Raw genomic sequence first — 26,741 nt, 5'->3', positions numbered from 1 at the left:
TTTCATATAATATGTTTGACTCGCTTGAAAACAAGTTTATAAAAGTTTGGGGGCGTATTCACCTTTTCTCTTTGGGATCGGCTTCAACACCGTCCGAGGGTCTTTCCCTTGCTATCTCGCATCTATAGTACGAGTATAACCATTTGTTAGTCGTATATACAATCCGGCTTAAGACCTTTAGTCTTATTTTATATCTCTAGCTCGATGAACCTTTAGTTCATAGATTTCTTTTACTTGAAAACCTTTAGTTTAAAAGTAAATTATAAACCTTTAGTTTATATAAAAACCCGACGTTTCTTCTTCTCCAAGAAACGTATTATTTTCTTTTATTATTTAAGAATACTCATTATTACTTAAATACTACTTTCATAACAAAGAATATACATATATACTTGCACACATATATACGTATTTACAATTCATTCTTTTATTCTTTTCTTTGTTATGTTTATATCTCTTTTATCGAGGTATCGAGTATAACCTCGACTTAAGGCTTAAGCCTTTAATATAATATTATATTATATTCATTTGTCGTTACGCCTAACCTTGTTGGCGTTTAGAAACCTTAGAACTTGAGCAGCACTCCAACGCTGCTTCACTTTCTCGATCAATTTGGATACGCCAATGACAACACCAATCTTTGAGAATTGATGACACGCCTTCCGAGAACAAACACCTTCCTTGGTCGTATGTGGGTGGAGGGTGGCACAAACTTCGAGGTAACGCCGACACGGAAATCGAGGCATTATGGCAAGGAAATTGAGGAAATATGGCACATTTATCGAGGTGGATCGAGTATATGATTATGGTATTGTAGAGAGATGTTAGAGAGAGAAAGATTAACAGATTTTGGTGTGAAAAATATGAAGACCCGAGGCTGCTAAATATAGGAAAAATTTTGGATCCCATCGCGATATGCGATGGGTCCCTGGGCTAGCCTATCGCCTAGCGCGATATAGGCCTGATGATTCACCAACTAGACCTGTCACGTGGTGACACGTGGTAGGCGTTGTGTCGCGTGGCGACACGTGGCGGACGTGTTGCCACGTGGTGACACGTGGCGGCAGACGATGCCACCGTGTGCCACGTGGCACACGTGTCACAACATGTCAGACCACGTCATCGCGATACGCGATGACGCGCGTATCGCTGTTGACCCTTCCAGAAGCTTTGACCAAGCCTCATCGCGATACGCGATGGGCTTGTCTTTTGTCCCGTCGCATATCGCGAGAGGACAAGAAATCAGGATTTCCATTTTTAACCTTGGAGTTTGGAATTTTGGCAGAATTAAGCCCAAGACTTTGAAAAGTTTACATTTTGAACTCGAAATTTTCTCGATGTTACATCCTCCCCACCTTGAAACAAACCTCGTCCTCTACGCGAGTCCCATTTACTTTCACAATTTTCAATGTTATTTTCAATTTCTTTGTTTTCGAATCTTCTATTTGAATTGGACGTTCTACAAATTTTAAGTTTTCATTTATTTCAACGTCTTTTAATGGCATTTCTAAAGACTCATCAGTTAAGCATTTACGCAGATTCAAAACATGGAATACATCATGTATCCCTTGCATTTCCCCGGGCAGTCGCAAACGGTATGCAATAGTGTCGATTCGTTCAAGTACCTCAAAAGGTCCAACGAATAGAGGACTCAATTTTCCTTTCTTACCGAAGCGAACCACGCCTCTCCAATGCTAGACTTTCAATAACACTTTGTCACCAACATTAAACTCTAACGGCTTACGACGGACATCGGCGTAACTCTTTTGGCGATCACGTGCCGTCTTAAGTCGTTCTCGGATTTGGAGAATCTTTTCGGTGGTTTCTTGGACTATCTCGGGTCCAGATAATTGATTATCTCCGGTTTCGGACCAGCACACGGGCGTTCTACACTTTCGACCATATAACGCCTCAAATAGTGCGGCTTGTATACTTGTGTGATAGCTATTATTGTACGAGAATTCCATTAGGGGTAAGTGATCATCCCAACTTCCACCTAAATCGATCACACAAGCTCGGAGCATGTCTTCCAACGTTTGAATTGTCCTTTCGCTTTGCCCACCGGTTTGCGGATGATAGGCAGTGTAAGGTTAAGCTTTGTGCCGAGTGCTTGTTGGAAGCTTTTCCAAAAATGACACGTAAAACGACTGTCTCGATCAGAAATTACAGACAGCGGTACTCCATGCAAAGTAACGATGGTGTTTACATAGATACGCGCTAATCTATCCATAGAGTACGACTCATCGATGGGTATGAAGTGTGCGGATTTCGTTAATCGATCTACAATAACCCAAATTGCATTATGTTGTCGAGTCGTTTTAGGGAGTTTGGTAATGAAATCCATTGTGATTAACTCCCACTTCCATACGGGAAGTTCGGGTTGCTGAAGCAATCCCGAAGGCTTTTGGTGTTCAGCCTTGACTTTCAAACACGTTAAACATTTCGCCACATGCGAAGCGACATCCCTTTTCATCCCATTCCACCAATAGTTAGACTTGAGATTATGGTACATTTTTTCGCTTCCGAGATGCATCAAGTACTTGGATTTGTGAGCTTCATTCAAAATTTTCTCATGCAAACCTCCAACAATTGGTACCCAAATCCTATTACTGAGTCCAAGGATACCATCATCACCCTTGACTAGCGAGTCAATGGTGTCGTTACGTTTTTCGTCGGAGATTTGGTTTTCATTGATCGCTTGAGTTTGCGCGGATCTGATTTGTTCAAAGAGGTCGATTTGGGGTTCTAGGCGCAACGCTCGAACTCTTTTGGGCTTTTCATGTTCCTTGCGACTTAAGGCATCGGCCATGACGTTGGCCTTTCCTTCATGGTAAACAATCTCACAATCGTAGTCATTGAGTGTCTCCATCCATCGTCGTTGGCGCATGTTGAGCTCTTTTTGATCAAAGATGTGTTTTAAGCTCTTATGATCGGTGTACACGGTAAATCTTACTCCATAGAGATAGTGCCTCCATATCTTAAGTGCAAATATTATGGCGCCTAACTCTAGATCATGAGTTGTGTAGTTCTTTTCGTGTACTTTCAATTGACGAGAGGCGTAAGCGATTACTTTCTTCCGTTGCATTAGTACACATCCCAAACTAGAATGGGATGTGTCACTAAAGACAACAAAATCTTCGGTACCTTCTGGCAAGGCCAGTATCGGCGCTTGAGTAAATTTTTGTTTAAGTATATTGAACGCCTCTTGTTGCTTCGTTCCCCATTCATACTTGATGTTTTTGTGAGTTAAGGAAGTTAGGGGAACGGCGATACGAGAGAAATTTTCGATAAATCTACGGTAATAGCCGGGCAAACCTAAGAAACTTCGAATCTCGGTTGGCGATTTTGGAATCTCCCACTTAGAGATAGCTTCAATCTTAGCGGGATCGACTTGAATTCCGTTGACGTTAATGATGTGACCAAGAAATTGTACCTCATGTAACCAAAATTCGCATTTGGAAAATTTAGCATACAACTTCTCAGTTCTAATAATTTCAAGCAACGTTCGGAGATGGACTTCATGATCAGCCTTGGACTTAGAATAAATTAGTATGTCGTCGATGAATACGATTACAAATTTATCCAAGTAAGGCTTGCAAATACGATTCATCATGTCCATGAACGCGGGTGGAGCATTAGTAAGTCCAAACGGCATAACCGTGAACTCATAATGTCCATACCTTGTTCGGAATGCGGTCTTTGGAGTATCTTCGGATTGGACTTTGAGTTGATGATAGCCGGAACGAAGATCGATTTTTGAAAAGAAGCTAGCACCTTGAAGTTGGTCGAAGAGATCATCGATCCGAGGGAGTGGATATCGGTTTTTAATTGTAACTTTGTTTAACGCACGATAATCGATACACATACGCATGGATCCATCCTTCTTCTTGATAAATAGGATTGGTGCTCCCCAAGGGGACGAACTTGGTCGAATAAAACCTTTCTCCAGTAGTTCATCGAGTTGTTTCTACAACTCCTTCATCTCAGTTGGCGCTATGCGATACGGAGTTTTGGCGATCGGAGCGGTACCGGGAATGAGATCGGGAGGGATTCCGGGAAGTTCTTCAGGAAAGACATCAGAAAATTCGGAGACTATAGGTATGTCCTTTATTTCTTTTGGCTTTGACTCTTCAGTGACATAGGCCATGAATGCTAAACATCCTTGATTTAAACATTTATTAACCCTAATCATAGAAATTATGCTAACTTGGCCAACGTCTTTGTCCCATTCAATTCGAATCGTTCGTTTACCGGGGGCTTGAAGTTCAACAGTTTTTCTATTGCAGATGATATGGGCATGGTTATCGGATAACCAATCCATACTAAGTACAATATCAAAACCAGCCAGACTCATGGGTAACAAACAGATAGGCAGAATATAACCAGCTAAAAGAATTTTTCCGTTTTCAAGGGCTTCGGAGATCTTAACGATTTCGCCACTAGCAGTCTCGACGCTTAGAGTTATGTCTAATTTTGTTAATGGTTCGTTTAATAGACTACAAAAACTATAATCTATAAAACTCAAATTGGCACCCGAATCAAATAAAACTCTAGCATAGGTGTCGTTGACTAGGAACGTACCGGTAATAGTTTCCGGCATGTCAGCGGCTTTTTTTTTCCGGCATGTCAGCGGCTTTCTTTGTGTCGAGTATGAAGACTCGCGCGTTTCCTTTCTTATCCTTGCCACTTCCACCCGCACCACCAGTCGCAGGTTTGTTCTTTGGGCATTCAAAACTCAAGTGCCCCATCTCCTTACAATTGAAGCACGTCATCTTCTTCTTCCAGCAATCAGCAACCGTATGACCCGTACGATTACATGATTCACAAACTTTAGAAGGTGGAGCGAAATTACATCATCCCTTGTGATACCTCCTATAGTTATTGCATGGCGTAGCATTTGAATTGAACCAATTTTGGTGTCGGTTTACGCCTTTGCCTTTGTAGTTGGCACCTCCACTTGTTCTCGCTTGATTTGTTGTTGAATCCTTCTTGCCTTCTTCTTTGTTGCGGACCATTCCGCCCATCAGGTAACCAGCTAACTCCGTCACAAAGTCAGCGGTTTGAGGTAAGTGCGACCTCACCATGTCGCGGATTTCCCGCGGCAGTCCCCAAATATACCTAGTAACCTTGCTGGATTCAGGATTCACCAGCTGGGGAACCAGTCGGCAATATTCGTGAAACTTTGTGTTGTATTCACGAAGGTTTGTCCCCACGACCTTAAGATTCAGGAACTTGGTTTGGATTTGGTCGGTTTCATGCATGGGACAAAACTTTCCCATAACAAGGCCTTAAACTCATTCCAACTCAAATTATACATCGCCTCTCTCCCTTTACTCATCAACATTGTATTTTACCACTCGAGCGCCTCTTCCTTAAACATAAGGGCAGAGTATTGAATCTTTTCTTCCTCGGAACACTTGCTCGTTATCACAGTCGTCTCCATCTCCTCAAGCCACCTCACAGTCGTGTTGGCTCCTTTGTCACCATGAAACTCTTTCGGTCCATAGTATTTGAAATCCTTATCCTCGGGGTAGGGTTCGGCGATTCCAGCCTCTTTTTCCTTTCGTACATAGTTCTCCATCCAACTTTTGAATGACATCTACATTATGGGTGGTTTAGAATGTGGAGGGAAAGAAAAGGTTACCAGCGTATCTTATCTCTAAAACAAATAATCAATTAATTCTTATACTTGGATCGAAGCTTGGGTATTGTTTTATGATACCCAATTCGCTAAGATCTATGGCTTTGATACCAACACTTGTCACACCCTAAAACACGGCCTAGGAGTGTGATCCTTAATGTTGATACCACATTTGTAAATGAATCAGAGATGCATTATATTAGCGGAAGACTTGTAAAACTTGTGGATTTAAGTTGTAAATATTATGAAAGACGGATTATAAAATACCCGTTTAAGTTATAAAAGTATTACTTGTTTTATCATTACAAAACCACTATTATATATTTAAGTTTATACAAAAGAAATCCGAGCCATCAGATATATAAATAGCACTTCGACATTCCAAGCGCTAATCTTGTTCACCTGCAAAATGTAAATAAAATACGTCAGCAACGAATGCTGGTGAACACGCTGACGCAAAAATAATTTTCTTTACTTTATTATCCTCGAGACTACGCCTGCCTCGGCCCCACGTGGCTTAGGAATAACAAAGTTAAATAACACATTTATAAATACAAGTCTCTACTCTAGGTCACCTCAGCAAACACCGTAGCGTTCGACTTAGTTAAGTACCCCTAAATATACACAACGATCGTACTTCCCGCGGGAAAGCGTCCTACGATCAGGGTGGTGCGATGTGCCCATCGCTTAGTACCACCTATGTAACGATCCAGACATATGTATATCACAGCCTGAGGGCTAGGTTTATACTTTCATTTATAATGGTTTTAGGAACACGTAGTTCCTTGTAAACAATTTTTCATATAACATGTTTGACTCGTTTGAAAATAAGTTTATAAAAGTTTGGGGGCTATTCACCTTATCTCTTTGGGATCGGCTTCAACACCGTCCGAGGGTCTTTCCTTTGCTATCTCGCACCTATAGTACGAGTATAACCATTTGTTAGTCGGATATACAATCCGGCTTAAGACCTTTAGTCTTTTTTTTATATTTCTACCTCGATGAACCTTTAGTTCATAGATTTCTTTTACTTGAAAACCTTTAGTTTAAAAGTAAATTATAAACCTTTAGTTTATATAAAAACCCGACGCTTCTTCTTCTCCAAGAAACGTATTATTTTCTTTTATTATTTAAGAATACTCATTATTACTTAAATAATACTTTCATAACAAAGAATATACATATATACTTGCACACATATATACATATTTACAATTCATTCTTTTATTCTTTTCTTTGTTATGTTTATATCTCTTTTATCGAGGTATCGAGTATAACCTCGACTTAAGGCTTAAGCCTTTAATATAATATTATATTATATTCATTTGTCGTTACGCCTAACCTTGTTGGCGTTTAGAAACCTTAGAACTTGACCAGCACTCCAACGCTGCTTCACTTTCTCGATCAATTTGGATACGCCAATGACAACACCAATCTTTGAGAATTGACGACACGCCTTCGAGAACAAACTCCTTCCTTGGTCGTATGTGGGTGGAGGGTGGCACAAACTTCGAGGTAATGCCGACACGGAAATCGAGGTATTATGGCACGGAAATCAAGGTAATGTGGCACATTTATCGAGGTGGATCGAGTATGTGATTATGGTATTGTAGAAAGATGTTAGAGAGAGAAAGATTAATAGATTTTGGTGTGAAAAATATGAAGACCCGAGGCTGCTATTTATAGGTAAAATTTTGGATCCTGTCGCGATACGCGATGGGTCCCTGGGCTAGCCTATCGCGTAGCGCGATATAGGCCTGATGATTCACCAACTAGACCTGTCACGTGGTGACACGTGATAGGCGTTGTACCGTGTGGCGACACGTGGCGGACGTGTTGCCACGTGGTGACACGTGGCGACAGATGATGCCACCGTGTGCCACGTGGCACACGTGTCACAACATGTCAGACCACGTCATCGCGATACGCGATGACGCTGGTTCAACAGCGATCGCGTATCGCTGTCGACCCTTCCAGAAGCTTTGACCAAGCCTCATCGCGATACGCAATGGGCTTGTCTTTTGTCTCGTCGCGTATCGCGATAGGACAAGAAATAAGGATTTCCATTTTTAACCTTGGAGTTTGGAATTTTGGCAGAATTAAACCCTAGACTTTGAAAAGTTTACATTTTGAACTCGAAATTTTCTCGATGTTACAATTATAGATATAGAGATAGAACTGTCATAATATGTCGGACACGACACGATAAGATACGATGACTTGTTGTACTAAAAACGAACACGACACAATAACTAATCGTGCCATTTTTCCAAACACGAACACAAACATGTTAAACCTGTTAAGAGACCTGTTTAAACATACAATGAATAAAACATATTAATTAAACAAAAATTTTCAAAACAAGCATGAAAGTCTTAATTAATACATAATCCATAACAAATTTGAAATAGAAAAACCACAATCTTTAACATATATGAAACAAAAAATCACAAATCCATAACATACTTGAAACAAAAACCATATAAGCAAATCATAACATCCATTAAAAATATAATAGCGGGTTTTGCCGAACATGAGTGAAATGTCGTATGTATTTTTTATTTAGGTTTAGGAATTTAGGAGTGTATATTGATTTATTTGTTTTAAATTAAGAATCTATACATGTTACTAACAGGTCAGTGGCGGATATAGACCAAAATCTCAGAGGTAACGTTCCAAATTTTTTTTCCAGGTTTATATAAACAAAACAAATATAGAAACACGATAACAAAAAAATTTAAGCACATGGGTTGCAGAATTCTCTTCTTCGGTTTTTGAAAGTTTTAAATTGAGCCATTACATAATATTCTATTACATTACTGCACAAATTAAAGCATTGCTCAAATACTCAGCACTCATCGATTGCACAATTTCGTCTTCGTAAGCTTTATTTTAGAAAAACACATTTCAACGGTTACGGTTGCAACCGATAAAACCAACGTTAGCTTCATTTGGTAAACCGAAAAGCATGCCATTTTTCCTTAAGGTTTATCAAATATTGAAGCTAGCGTCGGTTTTACGGTTGCAACCGTTAAAAGGTTTTTTTTCTTCTTCTAAAATGAAGCTTATAAAGACGAATTTGTGCAATCGATTGGATGATGAGTATTTGAATAATGTTTTAATTTATGCGGTCGAAAGACGCACATGTGATAAGGGAAAAAAGAGGTTGTGATGAATCGATCTCAAGCTTTCAAAATCCCAATATGAGAATTCTGCACCCCATGTGCTTAAATTTATTTATTATCGTGTTTCTTTTTTTTTGTTTATTCTTAGTCCATCCCCTAAAAATATGTGAGATAATTTTGTAAATTATAGGGTAGGGTTATGAATTGTTGTATGGAAGAGAGAAAAGTTATTTTTTTAAAATAAATTTTTGAGGAAAGTTTGTTTGCCCTAATTTATTTTTAACTATTTGTTGAAACTGATTGTAAGTAGATGATGGAGAAAGTGTAATGATAATGATACAAAAAAGAACTACTTAATTGAACATGATAGAAAAATGTAGTGATTTTTGCTATAAGTATAGAGATGAAGATGGTGGATGGGCTGGAAATACTCTTACATTGTATGTAAGACGGTAAAAAATAAGTTTTGAACTTTAAACTAAAAAATGAAAATAAAAAGAAATATGGTTAATAGGTCATTGGGTTAGGCTTTAAACTTTGCTTGGGCTTTATTTATTTTGAACTTTTAATTTGGTTGGGTCATTGGGTTAGGCTTTAACATTATATTTTTTCAAGAGTAGCGAAATACAAACCGATAAAATAAATTTTTTTTTGCACTACCGACGAAAAGTTAAGGGGAAGTGGATGCTAACCCTGCTATACCTATAACACTGCCCCTGTAACAAGTTAACATGTTAAGATATGAATTTTAACATGTCTTAAACAGGTCGACATGTTTAAGACATGAAAACTGTTAAACTAAAACCAAAATCTGTTAAAACCTGTGTCGTGTCGTGTTAACATGTCCATGTTATAAATTGATAGCCCTAAATAGAGATAAATAAGCTACCGAAAATGCTCTTAGGAATGGAAGATAAAAAGACAAGCTTACATAAGCTAAAAAGGCTCTTCATCTTACGTAACTTATAAACCAATATCCCTTTTTATTATTGATCATTAGTGTAGTGTTCATTACTCTCTTTGTTTTCCTTACCTATTGAGTTCCTCTCAAGATAACTACTATTCCAACTTTAATTAAAAAATAAATATAATTAATTATCAACTAATCTACAATACTATGAATGAATATACTTTGCATATATTTTCAAAGATATACATTATACTTTAATTTCTTTCTATATATACATTTTGTAGTTAATTAATTATTATTATTATTGTTATTATTATTATATTTTCGTGAGTCCCGGTTCAATCGTCGATGTATTTCCATTTGGCTGTGAAATATGAAATTCAAATAAGCTGTCTGTCAATCGGTCATAAATAATTTACCGTTTATGCCTTGTAAAAAAATAATATAAATAGCAGGAGGTCCCGACAGTAGTGAAATCACAGACATTTTGATTTCATTTTGCCGCTCTATTTCTCTCCAAACCCTAATTTCTCATTTCCCCCAATTCCATTCAACAACTAGGATGGCTGTTGTTAAGGTGAACGATGCTCCAGCAGCTACGAGGACGAGTGCTCGGATTCAGAAGCTGAAGAGCACACAGGAAGCTGATAGGCGTCGTAAGCAGGAGGAGGATGCGCTTACCAAGCCGCCGGCTAAGAAGCAGCGTGTCAAGTATACTAATAATAATAAGAAGAAGGCTGTGGTCCCGGAGAATGTGCTGACGGAGATTGAAGGCGTGCCCAAGCTAATCGGGAGTGTTGTGCACGCGGAGGAGGTGGTTGGAGATGAGAACAAGGGTGTTGTGGTTCATTCGCGGCCCATCGGTGAGAAGAGTGTGTATTCTATGGTGACGGATACAGTTAGAGCTTTTTACAAGCACTTTCTCTATTTTGTTCAGGTATATAATAAGTTTTACTAATTGTTGCTGCTTTTGATGCAAAATGATAATTATTACAACGGAAATGTTAACCACTAGTGATTCAACTTTAGCTAATTGATTTGGTTTATTTGGGCAGGCATGTTAAGAGATGATTTTTACCACAAGTTTTTATATTTTTACTGGTTTATCTGTTTCTTTTGTTTGCATAAGTTTTTTAACACATGGTTTTAAAAGTTGATAATGACACTGGTTTAATGTAATCTGTTTACAGGAGGAGGAAAAGAGGTGCAAAAAGGATGAGGATGATAAGAAAAAACCAAAATCTAAGGTTAGCATCTAGTTTGTGTTACCTGAAACTGAAACTTGTAAGATTACTTTATGTGTTATGATAGGTTGAGTGGTTGGTTCAGTTCAATGATTTAGTACGTCTATTTTTTTTTTCTTAAATGATATTTTAGAACGATCCATAGTGTTTCTTTTTTATTCATTTAGATTAGATTATTAGCCTCATAAAAGCAAGCATACTTTACGCCACACAAGATTCGGCAAGCCGTACGATGTAAAGATCTATCTTGTTTCTTAATCGGCATTTCTCAAGCGATCTCTTAACGTTTTTTTTTTCAGTTAGATTAGATTATACGCATCTTAAAAACTATCATACTTTATATGGCACAAGATCTGTCAAACTGGTTTTTAATATGTTCCCTTTTTTGTATTTGTTTAGACGTGCAGAGTGGCATTTCTCAAGCGATCTCTTAACGTTTATTTTTTATTCACTTAGATTCGATTATACGCATCTTAAAAACTATCATACTTTATACGGCACAAGATCTGGCAAACTGCTTTTTAATATGCTCCCTTTTTTCTATTTGTTTAGATGTGCAGAGTGGGTATCTTGTGCACCTCTTATATCTTTATTTTACTTTCAATTTTTGGCTCTGTTTTGTTATTTTTTTTTCTTTGGAGTTCATGTACACTTGTAGTCACTTACTTTATACATCATAATGTGAGAAATTGCAAGGTCTCTAAATTATGCATCTTGCACTCTTATGTGTTTTCTCTGTGCATTACATGAATGTTTATGTATTCCAGTTTCACATGTTACTGATGTTTATACAAACATTACAATATGATGTATAATCTTGTGCAGAAGCAGGATGCAGTTGAAGAAAAAGGAAAGGCTAAAAGGCCTGATCTTAAAGCTTTATCGAATGTAAAGTCACTTTTTTTCATCATAGTAAAGTAATATTTAATATGTTTCAAAGTAGTTTATTATGGCATCATAAATGTGCAGATGATGTCTTCTAACTCCATACTTACTCCTCCATCAAGGATAGGATCAATTCCAGGTCAACACATACATTATACATATGCATATATTCTGTTTACACACATATATGTGTTTATATTTATATATATGTGTGTTTGTCTCTGTGTGTGTATATATGTGTGAAAGTTGACCATATCAAGGGCATTATGATTGCAGGGGTTGATGTCGGGCACCAATTTTTCTCACGATGTGAGATGGTTACTGTTGGTTTCCATAACCACTGGCTCTGTGGAATTGATTATATCGGGATAGGTTGTCAAAAGGTAATGTATTCAACTCAAATAACTAACTTATCATCACTGTTGTGCTTTGCTGTCATTATTGTTTTTGATAGGTCTGTAAACGAACCGAACATACAGTGAACCGTTCGTGGGAAGTTTGTTTATTTAATTAACGGACGGACTTGAACAAAGTTTTTTTGTTCATTTAGTTAAACATGAACATGTGTCTAGCTCGTTTATAGATTCATATATGTTCATGAATGTTTGTTTTTCTTTGTTTGTTTAAATTTTTTATGTTCAGTTTAAATTTGTTGTTTGTTTACGTCTGTTAATGCATTTATTTAAATATTTTTAGGATCATTACAATTTAGTTCAGTTTAATATCTTTTTAGGCCTAACAAATTGCTGCTCACAACTTCACATTGCTTTTAATTGGTTTAAGCTCAGTTATGTTTGTTAATCTATGTTCATTACGTTTGTTCGTTCGTTTATGTTTGCGACTTTGCAGACTGTTCATTTATACTGTTAACTAACATAAACGAACACAAACACACTCTATTGCTTAACGAACAGTCGATGAACAAAAAACCCTGTTAGTTTTGGTGTTTGTGTTGGATCGTTTGTTCGGTTAAAGTTAAATGAACGAACATTAATATGCCTCGTTCGTTTTAGGCAAGTTCGTGTGTGTTTGGTTCATTCACAGGCCTAGTTTTCAACTTATCTTTACATGTTTTCGTGCATGTTTTCACTTTAATTATTGTTTACATAATATGTTTTCATAGTTGTACCCGAATTATAAGTTACCGCTCACTGTGGCCATAGTGATGTCGGGTCAATATGAGGATGATCTTGATAACTCTGAAGATGTTGTGTACACGGGTCAAGGTGGTAATAATTTACTTGGTGATAAACGTCAGATCAGTGATCAAGTAATGACACGTGGTAATCTAGGATTGAAGGTAACTAATTTTGTTTTTTGATGCTAAAATGGTAAATTGGTAGTATGTGTAGCATTTTAATTATACACAACTACATCTTTTTCCCATGAATACATTTATAAAAAAATGCATTAGAGCATCCACATCCAATCCCCTATCTTTAAATCCAAAATTACACTAAAATTACTATTTTCTCTCTCTCTCTCCATTTCAATCAAATAATAACTTTTTATACCTTCATCGTTACATTTCTCTTTCCTTCACTCACAACCACTTTAAAAAAATATTAAAAAATTATAGGGGGTCAACAATAGCTTTTCAAATATACAGAAAAATCACTGCATTTTCTCTCTTCTCTAATCACAACATTCTAAACCACTCCCTACATTATAAAATTCTCACTCATAAAATTAGATGGAGTGAATGTGAATGCTCTTAGCTGCATTGTATATTTAACCTGCTATTGAATCGGTTTTGTTGTGTATCTGTAGAATTGTTTGGAGCAAAACGTGCCTGTTAGAGTTATTCGAGGGCATCAATCAAGAACGAGTTATGTTGGCAAGGTTTACACATACGATGGATTGTATAAGGTAGATATAGTGGTTAATATCTTCTGTTTTATGGATTTCGTGTTAAACTTTAGGGCATTTTTGTCTTTTCAGGTTGTAAGGTATTGGGCAGAGAAAGGGGTTTCTGGCTTCACTGTTTACAAGTTCGGTCTCAAGCGTTTAGAAGGACAACCCTCTCTAGTGACTGAGCAGGTTCATTTTTCTCGAGGGCGTATCCCTGACAATGTTTCTGAATTACGCGGGTATAATTATAAAGACAGATAAACTTACTTTGAGTACATGTGTTTGTGCTGGCATAATGACATGGCTGACTCGTGTTTCTGTTTTAATGTTAGGCTGGTGTCTGAGGATATCAGTGGAGGCCTCGAGAATATTCCGATTCCAGCAACTAATTTGGTCGATGACACACCCGTTCCACTTACTGGCAAGTTATACTGTGTTAACATTGTTTAATACTAGATTACTAGGTTTGTAAATGAACCGAACAAATGATTGAACTCGAACAACTAAACGAAGGAGTTTTTTTGTTAGTAGTATAGTCTAACGGTTCCATAGTTATCAAATGCGCTAGGCGCAATCAAGGCGCATAGGCCTTGCTCGGAGTCTAGGCGCAAGGCGCAAAAAAACGAGGGCCCGAGGAAAAAAAGCGCACAATGAAAAATAAAATATATATTTATGTATTCCAAAACTTGAATCACATAGTTCCAATGCCAAAAGTTATCCAATATCAAAAGTTCAAAACCCCAAAAATATACAATACCAAAAGCTAAAGTTTAATAGCATCAACGGCCAACATAAATTATGTAGTCACAAACTAATTAAAGTGAGCTCTACTGCTCTACACATTTTAATTTAAGTCAGACTACTAATTATGCTCTGCAATTTCTTGAACAAATAATAATATTCTAGACTAAAAATCCCACCTTTAAATTTTAGTTTTAAAATTTAAATCATATAATGGAAATTTAGAAAACTAAAAGAAAATTAAACTAAAAGAAACATGAGCATAATTATTAAATATTAACATAACCACCTTAGCATTCATCAACCAGAATTGTCGATAATGGGAGATTGGATTAAATTAAGTAAATTTGACTTTTTTAGGTAACTCTGTTAATGAAAAATAAAAAAAAATCATAAAAAAAATAAACGTAAATTGCTCTTAGAATTGCGCCTTCCCTATTTAGAAGCGCTAAATCATCGCCTCTCCTAAAAAAGTGCCTAGGCGCAGTAGGCGATCGTTTGTAATAACTATGAACGGTTCATGAACATGAACGAACAAACATTTTTGAACATAGATGAATGAACATAACCGAGCGAACACCATTTAAAAAAAAGTAAGCGTAAATGCCAATGTGTTAGGCTTGAAAATTTAATAAAACTAAACTATATTGTAATGGTCCTTGATATTTTATAATGATTATATAAACGAACCTAAATGAATAGACTTAAACTAACGAACATAAATGAGCATAAATGAACGTTCATGAACATAATTGAAGAACAAGACAAGTGTTCATGTTTGTTCGTTTATTAAACAAACGAAATTGACACATAAAGATTGATATTGTTTGGTATTGACTTCTTATTTAGACATATTATATATACATAAATGCCCCCATATTTAAGATTAATTTGGAAGTGTTCATGTTTGTTCGTTTATTAAACAAACGAAATTGACACTGAATAAAGATTGATATTGTTTGGTATTGACTTCTTATTTAGGCATATTATATATACATAAATGCCCCCATATTTAAGATTAATTTGGTTCTACCAACTCCAAAGTATTTTACATTTTGTTAAGTTTTTATTCCAATCTTTATTCCAGGTTGCACTTATATAAAATCTCTCCAAATTTCGAACAATGTGATAATCCCTTCAAGTGCCTCTGGATGCAATTGCAAGGGTAGCTGCACCGACCCAAGAAGTTGTGCTTGTGCTAGGCTTAACGGCTCTGATTTTCCATATGTACATCGTGATGGTGGCAGGTAAATATAATTTTATTATTTTATTTGTTATCATTTTAAAAAATTGTTTTGTAAATGTTTTTTTATTTACAATTTAGGCTAATTGAACCGAAGGCTGTCGTGTTTGAATGTGGGCCCAACTGTGGATGTGGCCCTGGTTGTGTAAACCGAACGTCTCAACGGGGGTTAAGATACCGGCTCGAGGTTAGTTCGTTTTTTAGCCGTTAGTGATTTAGTTTATTAAAAGTAATATATAATAAGTTTTTGTATAATTATCAGGTTTTTAAGACTCCGAAAAAGGGGTGGGCGGTTAGATCGTGGGACTTTATACCCTCCGGTGCACCTGTATGTGAGTACATAGGAGTTCTTAAAAAGACGGATGATGTTGACTCGAACCCTGAAAATAACTATATTTTTGACATTGATTGTCTTCAAACAATGAAGGGACTTGGCGGAAGAGAGGTACAACTTATAAGGGTTTTTTGGCAAGACAATTAATATTGAGGGTGTTAGTAAACCGTTGAAACTAGATCAAGCGTCCAAACCAAAGCAAATCGTTGGTTTGGTCGGTTTGAGATATATGCGATTTCGTTTTTTAAATATGTTAGGGCTCGAACTTAAACTGAAAGGTTGAGCTTAAGCTCGGTTTATAATTAGTACGAGCCAGTTTGTTAAACTATTTTTTTTTAACTTTTTTCCACTTATTGTTTTTAAAAAAACCAAATAATTGTTTTTTTTTATCATAAACATAATACAAAATTTATCAGTTGGAGAATTTGTAACTATGCATTATTTTTTTATTGTTAGGTTTTTTTAAGATGGAAAGGCAAATTTAAAGTATTGTTATTTATCTTTTTTCAGTATATTTATATATTACTACAAGTACTTTTGTGTGTGTGTGTGTATGATGTATTAAATTTTGGGGGATAATATAAACGAGCCACAAGGCAAGCCAACCTTGGATCGGGCTCGTCTCGGCTCATTTTTAATAACGATTTGAAACAAAAAAGGGTGTACTATCATTTACTTCATTTAACTTGTTTGTTTTATGTAAACGCGACAGAGGCGAGTAGGGGAGGTAGCCATGCCATCATTACCGGTTCACATCGACGACAAGGATAATGGGCCCGAGTTTTGCATCGATGCGGGAACCTCAGGAAACATGGCCCGTTACATTAACCATAGCTGTCAGCCCAATTTGTTTGTACAATGCGTGTTAAGTGCTCACCATGACATCACTCAAGCCCGCGTGATCCTGTTTGCTGCTGATAATATTCCACCACTGAAGGTTATCTTTTTAATACTTAATTCTAGTTGGTTATACAAGTAATTATTGATTATATTATAAATTTGTAATTGTTATTGTGTTCTTTTTTTTTTTGCAGGAGCTTACTTATGACTATGGATATGAGTTGAACAGTGTGCTCGGTCCCGATGGGAAGATAAAGGAACTTGCTTGCTATTGTGGTGCACCGGATTGTCGGAAGCGGTTGTTCTAGGGACTTGGATTTGGGCGTGGGATGTTGATAGTATTTTTGGTGAAGAAATTGAACGCTTTGTAGGTGATGATAAATATTCATAGGTCTGCCAAGCCCAAGCAATATTATGGGTGTGGTAACATTTGAGATATGACGACCTGATGTCATTGTTTTGGTTATTGTTATTGGGATGATTTTGTTTAATTCTAATGAAAAACATTGGGTTATTGGGCTATCCACAAGTTTTCATCGAAGTTAAAATAGTTTAATTACTAACAAACGGGTTGTCTTAGGACTTATCTTTAGGTTTAGTATAAAAAACAAGACCTGTTGAATCAGAAATACAGGTGTAAACCAAACTTAAACTATAATCATGTACTAGTCTGGTATGGTATGGTGTTATTAACCAAGCCGGTTTAGATCATTATCGTAGAACTTAAGGGGGTGTTTGGGATTCCTTATTTTACCTCCTTATACACTCACAAAACCCAACTTTTCACTCACAAAACCCAACTTTTTCAAACACCTTATAACTTATAACCCATAAGTTATAAGCTATAAGGATCAGAAATATGGATCCCCGAATAGCCCCTAAGTGTTAAGATAATTTTTTAGTGAAGATAAAACTTTGAACTTTCTTCTTATGAATGTTGAACTAGTATTGAACTAACTGTTGTATTTAAGTTGGAGAATATTCCATTTAAACACAAAAAATTCTTTCATAACTTATCTTTTAAGTAAATAAAGTCAACGTGGGCAAATAAACTTTAGGGGTGTTAGTTGTCAATTCTCAAAGTTGTTAAAACATGTAGTATAAGTTATGAGACTGTTGAAGTTGAGGGACCATATATGGCCAGTGTAAAATTGTTTAGAATACTGGTTTATTATTTTTCAATTCTCTTGTAATCACGTTCATATCTTAGTCGTCAATGATTATAAATTCTTGATTTCGGTCTATTTGGTCGTATTTAGTGTATTTTTTGTAACAACTGGTATTAGATCCAAGGTGTGGCTCGATTCAAAGAATCTGATTTTCAGTTCCGCAACCGAAGATCAAGATGGTTTCGACTGAGTTCCGGAATGATTTTAGCCACTAGAGGGTAAATGTGCGAGCATTGTTGGTTCATTATCTCTGATGCTTTGTTGGGTAAAGTCAACATGCTTGAGGGGATGACTGATAAAGAGAACAAGGACATACTCAAGGATTGAGCCTTGGTGATCGTGTTCTTCGTTACTCGTTAGGTATCGAAAGAAGTATTTGAAGGCGGAGTTTGGTCAACAGTGGAGTTCATGTACATGACCAAATCTCAAGCCAATTGATTGCATTTGAAGAGAAGACTCTACACGTTTCATGTCACCTTGGAAGATCATACCGACGAGTTCAATAAATTGGTTGTTTATCTTGAAAACATAGAAGCGGAATTGACATTGTGATTATTATTGGTGTTAAAAGCGGAAACATATATTGTGTTGAAAATGTAAAAGTGAAAAGGTGGTAAAAGGGGGAAAGAAAGAAAGAAGAAGGGGGAAATAGTGAAAGTTATGAGGGTCGGTAGGAGGAGAGGAGAGAGATGGCAGCGTTATTGGGATCCATCATAAATTGGCCACTCAAAGCGATTGATTGATTAACCCTAACATCCAACATCCACAACCTCCTTGTCTAAATTTCATGTCCATCATCTTGCCCACTCAAAATCATCATCTAGCCTCATCATCAAATCTTCCTTCTCAAAACCCTAATTTCAATCATGGATCCAATCACCCTTCCAACCAACTTCATGTCTCCGAACCCCCTGATTCACCCACGGGTAATTTATTCTGCTTTTCCTGTATTTTTGAAACCCTAAACCTGACCACCTTTTTTTATATTATTTTATTTTCGTGTCTTATATTTTATCGTCTGTTTGGATCAATGGATTATTAAATTGTTGTTGATCTTTCTTCGCAGCAGAATCATTGCCTCCAACAACATTGGAACCTTCTGCTGGATCTTCCAAAGAGGTAAGCTTTTATTATTTATGCCATACACTTTAACATAACTTATAAGACCATCACCAATTCAATATGTTAAACCACAAATTCCTCCACTCATCAGATTTTCACAAACCCACCAAGACACTTACTTTCTCTCGAACCCCAATATTTACATTTCCACATCATCACCACTTTTACACTTATCTTTTTAATTTCATGTTATGAAAAAAATAATTAAATATCTTTGAAATAATAATGATATAAACAGAAAGTTAATTATAATTGAAATAGATTTGTAAAGCTTAAGTTTTTTAAATTATTGGTTCAAAATACAACCACCACCACCACCATACCCGGTAAATCCCACTAATAGCAAAAACTATTAGTAGGGTATGGGGAGGGTGGGATGTAGCCAAACCTTACCTCTATCCCTAGGAATAGAGAGGCTGCTTCCAAGGGACTCCTGGCTCCAAAACAAACAACATAATACAGAAAAACAAAGAAGTATAAAATAGACTATTAGAAAAGTTTAACTATATCGGCCCCCTAGAAGCCCTTAATCCTACGTCTCCAAGAAGTCCCATCATCAACCATAACCTCATAGAGAGAGAGAGACGCAGGTCTATCAAATCATGCCTAATCGTCTCATCCCAAGTCAATTTGGGCCTGCCTCTACACCTCTGTAGATGATAATGTATGTATAAAAATATGTTCTATATGATTAAATGTTTGATGTATAATTTATCAGCATATGATGTGTTTTCTTTTTGTAAAAATAGATTTTGAATTTTTTCGATATAAAATGATTAAATAATAACTATTAAAGCAATAAGTGTCAATCTGAAAATAGGTTTCGATTTGATCTTGTAATTGGATGGACGTGATACTTTGAAGGGCTACTGATAGTAGTCAAAAACATATAAATATATATATGGAGTGTTGATATAAAAACAAGAGCATTTGTATGTATAAAGATATTATACAAAGATTAAAAGTAACTATTAAATCATCATATGGCCTCACAGGTATACCCAATTGCAGCGCACGTCTGGAAGGGCTTTGCTCCAAATGCGGAACTTCTATAATGCTGATTTTTTTATTGCTTATGCCATGTCACCCGAGTGCACCGCAAAATGCGGTGAATTGGATTTGGTCTACGAAATTAACAACTTGTGCAACCAAAAAAAATTTAGGCACAAGTGCGTAAAAATCAATTAATCATCAACCAGCAAAATCTTTGACCTCAAAAGTTCACTATCTTTATAGCCCCAAAAATCTCAAGCCCAAATGATAAAACTGACCCAAGCCAATAAGAAGCAGATTTTTTTTTATCACCGTTAGTAACTTACAGTAGTAATTCTTGCATCACTATAGGTGAAACAAGACCATAAAGGCTCATCTGGCAGCCATAACAGATCCCGTTCTAATCAAGCGGGCCCGCCAACATCAGCGGGAAGAAAAACACAAGGAGTCAATGGTAATTACTTGCTAAATTTTCACTATGACCCAATTTCCCGTCCGAAAGAACGAGCTAATCTTCCAAGAAAGTTACCAAAACGAAAGCCTTACAATAAGGACTTGTTTCTTCAAGCAAATTACAAGTTTGTCCTTATAGATTCTGGTAACCGTGCTCCTGAATCAATGGATCCAGATAAGATGTTTCAATGGGAGGATATTGTGTGTGTGAAGTATTTTACGCCTCATGAAACTAACTGTCCCATATGTTTGGAGGAGTATCTGTGTCCACAAATGACATCATGTGGTCATATATTTTGTTTTTCATGTATTTTGAGGTACTTTTTAATCGGAGAAGATGATCATAAACGTGAGTGTTGGAAAAAATGCCCGTTATGTTTCATGATGATATCATCAAAGGATTTGTATACTATTTACATTGAGAATGTTAAACAGCATAGTGTTGGTGATGTTGTTGAGTTTATGCTGTTAACGCGTGATAAAGATTCGTTGACTTTGACCTCAAAGCAGAAAGTTGACTTTGACTCGTTTTCAAAGTTTACCTTTACTGCTGATGCTGAGCTGGCGGTTAGGAAAGCCATGTCAGATTTGGATGGTTGGCTTGCTAAAGCAGAGTCTGGGCTTGTTGATGACATGGAAAGACTTCCGTATGTATGTGCTGCAATGGAACAGTTAGAAGAAAGGAAGAAGTTTTGGGGGGAAATCAGGAGTGTTGACTTGGTTAATCACCGAAAAAATGAATCTTTTCGTGTGGGGTCTCCTCCAAATTTGAAGTATTGGCAGGAAAATAGGAATGTTGACTTGGTCAACCACCGGAAAAATGAATCTTTTGATGTGGGGTCTCCTCCAAATTTGAATCTTGTTACTGGTTTTAATGATTCGGTTATGCCCGAAGAATCTTTTTCCAAATCAGTTAATGTTAATGACCCTTTGTTTAATCAAACTTCTGATGTGGATGAATCGAATGATGGCTTTACTGATAAAAAGGCCAAAGGATCATATGAGTTCTATCAGGTAAATTGGTATAAATAATACTTTAACGTGATTTTAAACTTTTTACATAATGTCTTAATATTTGCTTATTTCAGGCAGTTGACGGTCAACATCTAATACTGCATCCATTAAACATGAAGTGTCTTTTGCACCATTATGGAAGTTATGATAAGCTTCCTCAAAGGTCTGTAATGCTTCAAATGTGTAAGAATCAAATTGCTACTGTTTATTGCATTTTTTGTTCAAACATAATTTCACAAATGACAGGATTAGTGGCAAGGCTTTGCAATTAGAGACGATCACACAATCAGAAGCTATGAGGAGGCGTTACCGCTACTTGAGTCATTTTTCTCTAACAACAATGTTTCAGGTATTATTATATCGTCAAAACTTTAATCAGAAATCTAGGGTTTTATGAATATAGTGTCATTCTGTGTTAATTATATTTCAGTTTTGTGAAATTGATCTCTCGGGAATATTGCCTCCAAATTCACTTTCTCCATTTGAGGATGAGTTAAAAAATAGGGAAAAACAGAGGAAGCGTATTGCCAGAAAGGTAAGCATGTTCTAAACACCCCCCCTCTAATGTGAGCATTTGGATGATACTTGTGAACTTGTCATACTTTTATAGGAGCAAGAGGAAAAAAAGAAGGCGGAAGCTGCTGCTAAACATTATGCGCCAGTTGTATACGATACACAATCTTCGTACAATTATTCTCCTGAATTCTCCTTAGATGACTTTGAAGGTAATACCAATGTTACTAAGAATAATGTTAGTATAATTAATTAATTATTAATGTCATTGTTACCTTTTATCCTTGTTTTTGTTTTGAAGCTCTGGGAAGCTCATCTGTAACATCTTCAAGCCCTCCAACAGTTGCGGATAGACCTCTGTTCTCAAATGTTACTAGGCTCGGTTTTGCCGCTGCACATGATTCTCCTAATTTAGGAACAAAGGAAACTCATGTATCCAGTGGTTCTGCAACTGGTAATTATGTTTTAGATATTGTGCATAGTATTTAAGTAGCTTTTACAACAACCATAACTGGTAAAAATCCCACCAATGGCATAGCTATTGTTAGGGTCCGGGGAGGGTGGGATCCTGATACCTCTATCCCAAGGGATACGATCATACAGAGGTTGCTTCCGGCGAGACAGATTTTTAAATAGATTTGTAATAATAGCATGTTATTCATTTATATAGGCTTGCAGACGGGAGGTACGGCGTCTTTTGCAAATGTTATAGGGCGAGCAAAACCTGTTGAAGGTAATAACGCGAGTGAGACGGGGAAGAAAGGAAAGAAGGGTAGTAGGGTCCTGTTGTCTACCTCGGGTGGTCGTCGCTATTAATACATATAGTATATAAATAGATAAGCAGGATTTGTTTACGGATTAATTTTTGTTTGGTGTGTTTTTGGGTATTTGAGATTTTGAGTTATGTGGTCAGTGTTGTGTTGCAAAATTCAGTTTGTTGTACGAAAACATTCAAAACAAAGTTGTTTGTATTGTTATGAACATTTTGTCTTTGGTGGTCTAAGAACCCCTCTTCCAACATGTCTCATGTTTCAAGTTGGTGTTTTGTTTACAAAAAGCATATTTCTGTTTAGTAACAGATTGTTACATGTTCATGCAAGTTAGAGCATCCATAATAGCCTGGTTTTAGAGTGCTTTTATAAGAGGCATGAATGCATGATCTAGAGAAGAGAGGGCATGATGCTCAAGAATGAGTTTTATGAGTTGAGGAGAGCGTATGTATTGTCTTTGGGTGACGGTTTAGTGTGAGCAAGTGCTTACGATGTAAATAACAACACGTTCACGAATTGTTAAGTTTGTTTATATAATAAACGAGCTAACATGAACAACCTTTTCTTTTCATTTAGTGAACAAACGAATAATAACACACATTTTGTTAGTTATTTTATGTTTGTAAACGTACGTTCATTTGGATGAATCCTGATTTTTTCTTTTAATTTTTTTTTATGTAAAGTTGAGATGGATTTTAAATGAATCATGTAAATTAATCACTAATTTAGATGTGCTTTTATATGAACTCTGATGTAAAAAAATGTTAGATTATATGTTTCGTTAAATAAATAAATGGCTACTGACCGAGTTTCAAATTGGTCCTTATATAATAAAGTAGCTGTTAATCTATCTCCCTTGTAGTTTGGATTAACAGCATAAAAGGACCCTCAACATACATAAAACACATAGAAATCATCTTGAGCAAGTAAAGTAACCCTAGCCTCGCAATGGAATCTGAGATAGAATACGTGAGCTACAGCGGAGAGGAGCACTTGCCTCTTATCATGGGGCTGGTGGATGAAGAGCTGAGCGAACCCTATTCCATCTTCACCTACCGTTACTTCGTCTATCTCTGGCCCAATCTCTCATTCCTAGTAACAACATTATTATATCATTTCTTTAATTCAACCTATTCATATTATTATTAATCATCTTCTCTTATTATGCTCAGGCTTTCCATAACGGCAAATGCATCGGAACTGTGGTTTCCAAAATGGGGGAACACCGGAACACGTACAGAGGATACATTGCCATGCTCGTTGTTCTCAAACCCTACCGTCACAAAGGCATTGCTACTGAACTTGTTACCAGATCCATTAAAGTGATGATGGAATCAGGCTGTCAAGAGGTATTATCTTCTTCTTATTATTATTATTACTTTGATTACTCTTTTTTTTTTTTTTTTTTGTTATTTATCATTCCAAGAAGAATGTTGATGCATAGGATTATAATTACACATAATAATAATAATTCACGCCCTCTCTTTGAGACCTACGTTCCTTTATTATTGCCATAGCTGTTAATACCAAATAGCCAAGAATTACCAGGCGCTATTTGATGTTTAGCAATAAACGTATACAAATTTTCTTTTGTAAAAAACTTTAGGATTTTATTCACGGATAACAGTGCAATTGGTGCTGTTTGGTCGATTAAAATGCCTACACATTCGGTTTTTAATTTTGAAAATAAACCCTAATTGTCGCCATTTCACGCTATTGAGCATTCACAATCGGCGATGGGCGCTATTAACAACTATGGAGGAAATGATTAAACAGTCATGTTCTTGAGGTATTTTTGTTTATTAAGTGTAAGGATCAAATGCAAATGCTTTTTATTGTGCCGAGTTGTACGAAGCGAATGAGCAAAATACGGGGTGGCATTTTTGTAATTACTTTGAATAGAGTAATTGCGCTACAGCAAAATTGAAATAGAGTAATAATAACTACACAACAGTTTATAACTAGCGTAGTTATTATTAGTCTTGTTCAACTTGTTGTATTTGATTGTTATAACTCTACAACAAAAAAATTCAAGTAGAGTAATAATAATCATACTAGTTTCATTTTGTTCTAGTGTAAGTACCCTATTTAGGGTAGTAATGAAAAGGCTGCCGCATGGACTTTTTATATCACTTCGTATACTTCGCACATTTAAACTCATTTGTACGTGATCTTAACCCTATGTATTAAATCATATATATTTATTTTTATTATCTAAATTTTGGGGTTACAAAGATTAAAAATGTATGTGTGAATATTATATGAATACTTGGCGTCTCACACTTATTAAAGCCTAGGTTGGAAACTAAGCTTGCTATTATCTAAGAATGCATATCTGTTTTTTCCTAGGTTACATTGGAAGCAGAAGTTACAAATAAGGGAGCTCTTGCGTTATATGGTCGATTAGGGTTTATAAGAGCGAAAAGGCTGTTTAGATATTATTTGAACGGTGTTGATGCGTTTAGATTGAAATTGCTATTTCCACCAACTGAATTACAATCTTCTCATACACATGTGCACTCTGTAATCTCTTCTTAAGTTCTTTTGAGAGATGAAGCAGATGAAACAAAGAAGGATTGATCTCTGATTGAGCCTTTATATATTATGTGTTGGACCTTTAATTGGTGTAATTGTAGTCTTGAACATGCGATAACGGTTGTCTGTTGGTTGATGATATTATTTTGTTAATAATGATGCTTGTTGGATGTTTCTTTTCTTTCTTCCTGAATGTTGATATGAAGACAGTGTGGCATGCAGATGATCTTAGGACTAGAGGTGCACAAAATAAGCCCGTTCGGGAAGCCGAATAAGAATAGTTTTGTAACCCGAACCAGTTAGGATTAGGAACCAACCCAACCCAACCCAACCCGCTGGTTTGGGATCACTGTGTAAACATATACTTTGAAACCGGTGAAATCGAACCGAGCTGGTTAAAACCTGGTTTTAAGTCTGAACCAGTACCCCTCTCTCAGAAACCGGTTCCAACTAAAACGGGTTTAAGCTAAGCCGCAACCGGACCAGTTTGAGAAAAGAAACCCTGTTTGCTCCTCTCTATTAGACTATTAGGAGTTAGGACCGGTTGGAAGCTTCGTCAGGCCCAAATTGGCCCTTCTTTTGAGTTCTTTCAATGAAGAACATGGATATTTAATCCTGTACTTTTGTAGGATTGGGCTTAACTAAAAGACTGGTTTATCACATTCATGATGATCGAGTGTGTTCTTAAATCTTAACTAGATGAACAAAAAAAATAAAAAATAAAAATAAAAATAAAAAATAAAAGAGATCAAATTTTGTGTATTCAAAATGTATTCTTGTTAAACCGGTTACCGGTTTAACTTTTAAATCCTTTTTACTTAAAAGAGCTACATTGGAAGTGTATTAATACCTATCATTTATATGATTACATCCAATACACGAAAAATGTCAACACACCAATCTTGTTCTAGTAAATAATTAAAACAATCTTTTTCAACCCATCAAGCAACCCACACATTAACTTTATTTTTTTTGCTTATTAGATTATGATAATCTCAATATGATGTTCTTCATTTCCAGTTCCTTATGATTCTAGGAAAGCTATACGCAGGAATCAGGATTATGATTAGATACGAATACATCATGTATGTGGTCCTTTTGAGACCTAGGTTGCTTTAATGCTACTAATTTCATGCTTAATTGTCTAGAAAGCCATGAAAACGGTCAACCGTTTGTTTTCAATGGGGTTTTCCTGTAATATATATGTATGTACACATTTGAGAAAAGAAAGATAAATATAATTCTATAAATAAGATACGAATACATAATTATGATCAAAATAACTAAATAGTACATAATATGTTTACACAAGTGTCATAACTGATATTGTTCAGTTTTTCTTCTCAATCTTTTATATT

General features: G+C 36.1%; 3 protein-coding genes across 3 annotated transcripts; all 3 read left to right on the top strand.

The window, feature by feature from the left end:
* The first annotated feature begins 10,401 nt into the window (after positions 1-10,401).
* On the top strand, positions 10,402-17,324 carry LOC143529298 (histone-lysine N-methyltransferase, H3 lysine-9 specific SUVH4-like). The gene is made up of 14 exons (XM_077025119.1): positions 10,402-10,613; positions 10,867-10,923; positions 11,746-11,808; positions 11,890-11,944; positions 12,082-12,188; positions 12,929-13,105; positions 13,576-13,674; positions 13,747-13,895; positions 13,989-14,089; positions 15,461-15,644; positions 15,722-15,827; positions 15,903-16,085; positions 16,687-16,911; positions 17,009-17,324. The coding sequence occupies exons 1-14, from the start codon at positions 10,560-10,562 to the stop codon at positions 17,120-17,122; spliced, it is 1,674 nt and encodes a 557-aa protein (XP_076881234.1). The 5' UTR covers positions 10,402-10,559; the 3' UTR covers positions 17,123-17,324.
* A 1,446-nt stretch (positions 17,325-18,770) lies between these two features.
* Positions 18,771-23,098, top strand: LOC143529296 (uncharacterized). Its single transcript, XM_077025118.1, has 9 exons — positions 18,771-18,909; positions 19,050-19,102; positions 20,450-21,565; positions 21,640-21,728; positions 21,812-21,914; positions 21,996-22,100; positions 22,176-22,290; positions 22,380-22,532; positions 22,749-23,098. Exons 1-9 carry the CDS (start codon positions 18,771-18,773, stop codon positions 22,892-22,894), a joined length of 2,019 nt encoding a protein of 672 aa, XP_076881233.1. The 3' UTR covers positions 22,895-23,098.
* Positions 23,099-23,796: 698 nt separating this feature from the next.
* On the top strand, positions 23,797-25,536 carry LOC143529294 (N-alpha-acetyltransferase MAK3-like). Its single transcript, XM_077025116.1, has 3 exons — positions 23,797-23,943; positions 24,021-24,197; positions 25,198-25,536. The coding sequence occupies exons 1-3, from the start codon at positions 23,797-23,799 to the stop codon at positions 25,384-25,386; spliced, it is 513 nt and encodes a 170-aa protein (XP_076881231.1). The 3' UTR covers positions 25,387-25,536.
* The last annotated feature ends 1,205 nt before the right edge of the window (positions 25,537-26,741 follow it).

The sequence above is a fragment of the Bidens hawaiensis genome, unplaced genomic scaffold (genome assembly GCF_021521415.1).
Source record: "Bidens hawaiensis isolate Kalapana, Puna unplaced genomic scaffold, B.hawaiensis_p1.1 tig00008534_1, whole genome shotgun sequence".
NCBI classification, from domain to species: domain Eukaryota; kingdom Viridiplantae; phylum Streptophyta; class Magnoliopsida; order Asterales; family Asteraceae; genus Bidens; species Bidens hawaiensis.
Note: the sequence above shows the minus strand (reverse complement) of the source record. Positions and strands in the feature narration are given on the sequence as shown.